The 6,715-nt window shown below is 47.9% G+C and overlaps 1 protein-coding gene across 1 annotated transcript in view; it reads left to right on the top strand.

Annotated features, from left to right (window-relative positions):
* Positions 1-6,715, top strand: part of SAMD11 (sterile alpha motif domain containing 11) — a 127,836-nt gene that overhangs the window by 42,168 nt on the left and 78,953 nt on the right. The window contains 1 exon segment of the mRNA XM_009646780.2: positions 6,440-6,490. Coding sequence (XP_009645075.2) covers positions 6,440-6,490 — 51 coding nt within the window.

Consider the following 6,715-nt stretch of genomic DNA (forward strand, 5'->3'; position numbering starts at 1 on the left):
TGGGGTAGGTTAGTAACTGCTCACGCACAGCTTTGTCCAAGTCCCCAGCAAAATGTGATGGCATGGCTAATAATAAGAGCCAGTAGTACTTAAGTACCTGTTTAAAATGATAAAAGTTTTTGACCTGACCTGTCTCTGAAGGAACCCTTATGGGATATCAGTAAGCATGTACACTGGACTGAGTAATGGGCAGGATAGGTGCAAATGGACACGCATAGCAAAAATGTCTTTGAAATGCTTTTATTAAAAAAAAAAAAAAAAGGATTAGGAGCAAAAGCAGGAGCAGCTTGTACAATGAGAGCAGACAACAGGCTGGGTTCCTTGCCAAATACTGCTCTGGAATAAAAGCCATTTTGAGGAGAAATAACAAAAATTGCCCTGTAACAGGGTGTCTGTGCACTGAGAAGCAGATTGCTGGAGAACCTCATCATGCCTTTACGTCCTTCCTCCTTTTTTTATGTCGCTCACCCCCACCCCCCCAAATCTGCTCTGTCTGTGTCAGCAGCGTGACCCTGGTGTGTAGCTCTGGGCATGGGTGTTATTTCAGACCAGAGGGGAGAGCATTTGAAATGAAGGTGCTTACTGAAGGAATGGTGGAACACTGTCTCCTTGCCCCTGTTCACACATGAACACAGATAGAGTCCAGACAGGGACAAGCTGCTCTCCCCTGTCCCCCACATCCCACACCTCGCAGACCAGCTTTACGGCATTCTCCTCACTCAGCGTCCATTTTCTAATAGTGGAATTACTGACCTCCACTAAGCCCTAATGGCTAGCGCTGTCAGCCTTTCCACTGCCTGCCTTTCTGAGTAGAAAGCTATTTCTTACATCCCATAAGGCTGTTGCTCTTTGACTCCCTAATTGATTGAAGATCAAACCCAAGCACCCCCCCATTATATTTGTCACACGCACCTGCTTGTAATTCAGAGCCGTGAGGGCCCGATGCCTTATTGGCGGATGTGCAATGTACACGATGCTGCCTTTGCCTTCCTTCTCTTGCTTAGCCTCTTCTTGCAGCGCTCTCAAATGGTTCCCCTGGTGCTGCCCTGGGATGAGAGCTGTGTGACATCCCCCTTCCCGGTGGAGCCCAGTTTCATGGTGGGATATGCCACACAACACTGCTTTTTACCTGCTGCCAAAGCCAGAGCATGTCTGGGCTCTGGGCTAAGCCGACAGGGCTCTTCCAGGCAGCACGCAACTGAAGAGAGACTCGACACATGGCAGAGCAGGGCTCTGGGCTCCAGCCATGAATCAGGCTCATAGATTAGATTTGATAACCCTTCTTCTAATTGCCATACGGCTGGAGACGTGTTTTGCTGCTTTATGACACTTTTCTTTCACAGCTTCCACTGGTTATTTTCTGTCAGTCCCTTCTTCCTTCCTCTGCAACCCGTTATTTTCTCTTCGCCTTTCTCTTTTGTCCCTCCTTCCCCCTTTTTCTCTGAACCATGCACCACTTAATAACAGTCACTATATTCAATAAATATATTAAAGATTCCTCTGGGAAGCAAAGGCTGGACTTGATCCAGAGTGCCAGGAAGCATGTCATTGACCTAATGAGGACATATATTTGAGGGGGGGGGGGGGAGAGAGAAAATGACTACTTATTTCTCAGGGATGCCGCAGGATAATATATAATAAACAGCAAGAAATCCCTTCTTGCCCAGGAGGGAGATAGGAGACCAGAAATAAGGTGAAGTGTGAGAATAAAAGCAAAGGAAATCTTGACCCAGAAGTGCTCTTGGCTGCTCTCTGTATCTCCTTCTATCTGACCCTTGCAACATCAATTCCATGGTAGAGAATAACCCAGACGCCCCAAGCCCAAGTCTCAGTCCTGCTGTGACCTTTAGGCCATTCTTCCGGCCATCCTGTACGAGGTTTCCTGGAGGAGCCTACCCCTGTTCATTGCCTGCACAAGCTTCTTAATGTTGGCTGCCTGAAAATAGCATGCCGTGGATGTAGGGAGACTGTGGAAGCTGCGACAGTGAGAAATGTGAAGAGTAGGGAGGAGAGAGGGGCTAGCTCTGACCACCCAACCAAGCAGCCTGCATAATGGCACCTGCAAATATATCTTCCCAAACGGCTTCCCTGCAGCATTGCCATTTGCATTGCATAGGCTTCACCGTGTGCCGAAGTGCTCTGTGTTTCCATGCAAGATGGTGGTGCGCAGGGCCTGACCCTGGGCGCCTTGAGTTCCCAGTGCCCATGGTGGCGGTGGGTGGTGCCAGTTGAACAGAAGCCCTTAATTCACTCTTTTGCCAACGCGTTCCCTTTGGTGCAGTCTTCTAAACCAGAGGATGTGGGGAAACCTTGTCAATATTTTTCTCTTCTCTGTGGCCTCGCCTATGCTAGAAAATTGAAAGGTACAGACAAACTCCATCCAAAGGAAGTGTTGGTCTTGTAATTAAATGGTAGTAGAAAGGGAGAGTTGTGGGTAGGAGATGGAGCTGTGATGGGTTCTCCTTCTGGTGTTAATGACCTGTTCCTGTAGCTGGATGCTGCCCAGTATTCTCCACACTTACATGGCACGTGTACTGGTTACTGCAGCACGCACCTGGGACAGGGAGCGAGCCAAAGGGAGCAGCAGAAAGCAAGTTGGCCACAGTGCAGAAGCTCAGCTGTAGAATGAGGTTGTTGCTGCCCCTGGAGTGACGAGACGCTATGGGGGTGCCTGACTCGCTCTCTTGGCTTCTTCCCTGGTTGCCACTCTGGTGTTGAAAGCTTGCAGGGACTGTTAGGGTAAAAACGAAACGACAGGGAAGGGAAAAAAACAACTTTGAAATTAAAAACTATCCCAGCTGCTCTCCATTATTTTGCCAGCTCTGTCGCTTTCTTTTCTGGGCTGGATTCTCATTCCAGTACAGGCTCCAGAGATGCCTTGAATAGCCCCAGCTCTTTCCAGTTCATTTTTTTTCTGGTTCACATACATATATAAGCATTTCATTCTTTGTGCAAACCAAACCCTGACGTTCTAGTCCCTCCTTGCTGAGGCACCTGGTGCAGCAGTTTGTTAATTCCTGTGCCTTGCAGACCCCTCAGGCTGCCCTCCCCGCTTACGAAGCTGTGCAGGGAACACAAGTTCTTACAAAGCTTTTTGGTTGCTGTGGGGCCCACGTCGTCATTTTATTGAGCGCTTTCTAACTGACCACACTCTGCTGAGGCCTTGGCTGGGTGAGGAGGTGGGAGAGACAGTAGCAACTCCTAGTGCCTTTGCTTGCCTGGCTATGGTTTTTATTTTTTCCCCTTCCTTCTCTGTTATTAATTTGTAAGGGACTGGCTCCTGCTCACCACTCTTTATGCACCCCAAAGACGGGCCTCTGTAGCTGATAGTTTGCAAATTATTAGTAATTTGATTTCAATTGGAGGAATAACCCGTTAAAGCAAGACGTACATTAGCCTTGGAAATCTAATTGGGGATAACAGCATAGAGATGTGGAGTGAGTGCTTGGTTCTGCTCTCTACCCCTCTCCCCTCCCCCCCCAAAAAAGATAATTAGGATTTAATTTCATTCTCACCTATTCATTTGTCTAAATATGGGTGTTTAATTATCCATCTCAGCAGATAGATGTTCTGCCTCTATGTGGATCTGAGCTATTCCTTTGCTTTTCCCTCCCCCCAGCAACTCTCTGATGCAGTCATCCTATACTTGGAAGTTTAGCTGTGCTAAGTCTTACTATGAGCCACGCCTTTGCCTGACCCTGAGGATCACAATCTGCCCCCTTTGGCGGTGCCATGGCTGGGAGGTACCTGCCTACCTGCTTCTTGGCATTTGGGTGGGATGTGGACCCTTCCATTAAGGAACAGGCTGTGCAGACCCAGGATCTGAGTCAGAGAGCTGGAAGTGATGACAGTTCCCAGTGTGGATGGGAGCTTTTGAATGAGGTATATTAGCTGCATGGATAAAGGAACGTTGCAGCCCTGCATTGAGAGTCCGGTATGAAGAACACTTTTTACCTGCCAGGTAGCATTACAGTAGATGGATGCCTACTGCATGTTGTGAGCTCCAGAGCTGAGCATCAGTGGAAAGGAGAGGCACGAAGTCAGCTGAGGCTTAGGGTGAGGCAGCACGGTTAGTGGTGCGGACAGGCTCCGTGAGAGCCCCAGGGAGCACACACAGGGGTGCAGTGGGAGCACATACGTGGTCCAAAGCGGACTGTGGCCCACTGTTAGGCTCTGAACACCACCTGGAGGAAATGCATGTTGCCTCGGAGGGAGGCCCAGGGGGCAGGTCACCTTAACCACAGGTTTGCTGAATTGTCATTTTTTCATCAGGAAAGGGACCATGGAGTTTCAATCGGACAAACATGGCATTTAATTTACATACAGCTCAAGGCCAAACCCTTTGAGTTTTTTTAAGGGCACGGAAGGATGTTTTATGGACAGAGAAACAGGAGAAACACAAGGTTCCTTTTCAGATTTGCAGTTTGATTTCCAGCTGGTCCCACAGAGTTCATTGCTGTGCAGGATTTGGAGCTCTCCCCACTTCCACTGCGCAGTGCCAGGATCTGATTTCCACAGTGCAAGGTGCTGAGCTGGAATTAAAGGGGGTTTATGAAGGTTTTGTGTATGTAGGAAATCTTGTATTCTAGGGAGCAGTGTGAAATCAGACTTCCCACCCTCTACCGGTTCCACCAGTTCCACTCTCTTGTGAGCAGGCCAGACCCTTCCTGGGCCTGTCAGGGCCATAAGGGCTTTGGCTGGCTTTAATTTGCTTTGAACTTTGGATTCAGATCAGCTTACCTGGGAAGTCCACATGTGTCCCAGAGTTTCAGTTAATGGAAATTTTACTCAGTGCCCCAGTCTGGCCTGTCCCTTCCAGAGAGTTTTCAAATGTTGTCTGAATTTTAACTTAGAAGAACAACCGTTATTGCTGTAAGCTCAATAGCTGGGAAGTACCTATTCCATTTCTGGTTTTGCAAATAAAATGCTGGGAAAATGGAAAGCTAGAGTAGGCTTTCTAAACTGCTACATATGAGGAAGAAGAAGAGTAGGAAAAACTAGGTACATGTGGAAGCACAGTTCTGACGACAGCTTTATTGGTGGGAGTTAATATCTACTGAAATCTAACAACCCCCTAAAACAACTACTCAGAGAGCTCCCCTTCTGAGCCACTCTTGCAGGAAGAGCACAAAAGATATGCTATCGTATTAGTAAAACTTGTAGCAGCATCATGTCTTGGATGTGAAATGATTTCCGTGCCAAGAGTTGTTTTCAGTTGATTTCTGAACTAGGCTGAAGCAGGGGCACCCATTCAGGAAAGCACTTAAACGGACACTCAAGCCCGAGTTAAGTCCCATTGACTTCACTGGTCATGCTTAAGTGTTTTCTGGCCCAATTCAAAGCACGTTCAGATTGGAAGAAAGGCTCTCTTTTACTTTAGCAGGCTTCAGATTAGGCTTTTTCTGTATCAGATGGTCTTCAGCTACACACCGTTGCTTTTTCTAGTTGAGGACAGGGGCAGGACTGCTACAGGGATACACAAAATACGCAAAAGCGCATTTGGCCTCTGCTACTTGTGATAGTTGCAGCCACTTCTGTTTAATGCTTTTGGGAACCTACATCTGCAGGAGCTGATTTATACGCACAGCTAGGAACCAGCGTGTTCACTGGCAGATGCTGAGAGATGTAGAAGTGGGTTTGTGCAAGGATATGGGCTGCCTTGCCAGTTTGGTCTCAAATGGCTCATCAATCACATCGACGTGGAAAAACAGTGGTGGTCACAGACCTCCTCTGGGTGGCGGGGGAGATGAGTGCTCCCTGATACTGAGGGGAGACACCAGACCACAGAAGGTCAAGCATCTGCCTTAGCCCTCTGGGTTGGTGTAGATGCTGTCTAGCAGCAAGGGGGAAAAAAAAAACCCAACAGAAAAACAACCCCCTTGGCTGCTCTTTCTTAATTTAGGATATTGTTCATCAAGAATCTGGTATTCATGCTTGTCAGCAGGCAGAGTGACAGAATATGTGAAATTAATTTCCGAGGTGGGAAATTGCTAATAATTTATTTACAGCTGGGGCGGGTGTGGAGGAGGGATTGTAGTACAGACATATTTGGGTTTTCTTCATAAAGTGTCAATGCTTAGCTCCTTCTGCTTCCTCCGAATGTGTCCTATTAGTTGAGACAACATCCTCCAGGCCCTATACCTATTAGGGAGGCTGCATGCAGCAAAGAGAAGTTCTCTCACCGCTGTAGAGCTCACCTGGAGGTCTCATGTACAGCACTGTGAGTCCTGCTGGGGACGCTCGGGACTGCCGTGGGTGTGCAGCGTGGCTCATCACAGCGCCCCACAGCTCAGAAGGCGGCAGTAGTTGTGGTTGAGAGCTAGGGCGAGGGAGTTGGAGAGGACCATGGGTGGGTTGTCGTGATGGAGCAGCTCTTTTAAGTGGCAATAGATGCAGTGTTCAGCGTGTGCCATTGACCTCTCTGTTTGTTTGTTAACAGGATACACACCCACTGGGATTTAAACATCTCCTTCCGAGAGACCTCTTGCAGGTACCATTTTGGGGCACCCTCTTTGTATGGTAGGCTAAGAGTTTATGATACGTTACTGGCATATGGATGCTGTTAGATGTAAATTAACATTTCTAACTGTCAGTGCTGTGGTTTTTTTTCTTCCTCCTTTGTTCCTCTTTCTCCCCTTACCACATATCCTTTCTTTTGTTTTTATTTTGGGGAAAGTTGTCTGTGGGGGGGAAACAGGCTCTTTTGTATCGGAAG

The sequence above is a fragment of the Egretta garzetta genome, unplaced genomic scaffold (genome assembly GCF_000687185.1).
Source record: "Egretta garzetta isolate BGI_Z169 unplaced genomic scaffold, ASM68718v1 scaffold29, whole genome shotgun sequence".
NCBI lineage: Eukaryota > Metazoa > Chordata > Aves > Pelecaniformes > Ardeidae > Egretta > Egretta garzetta.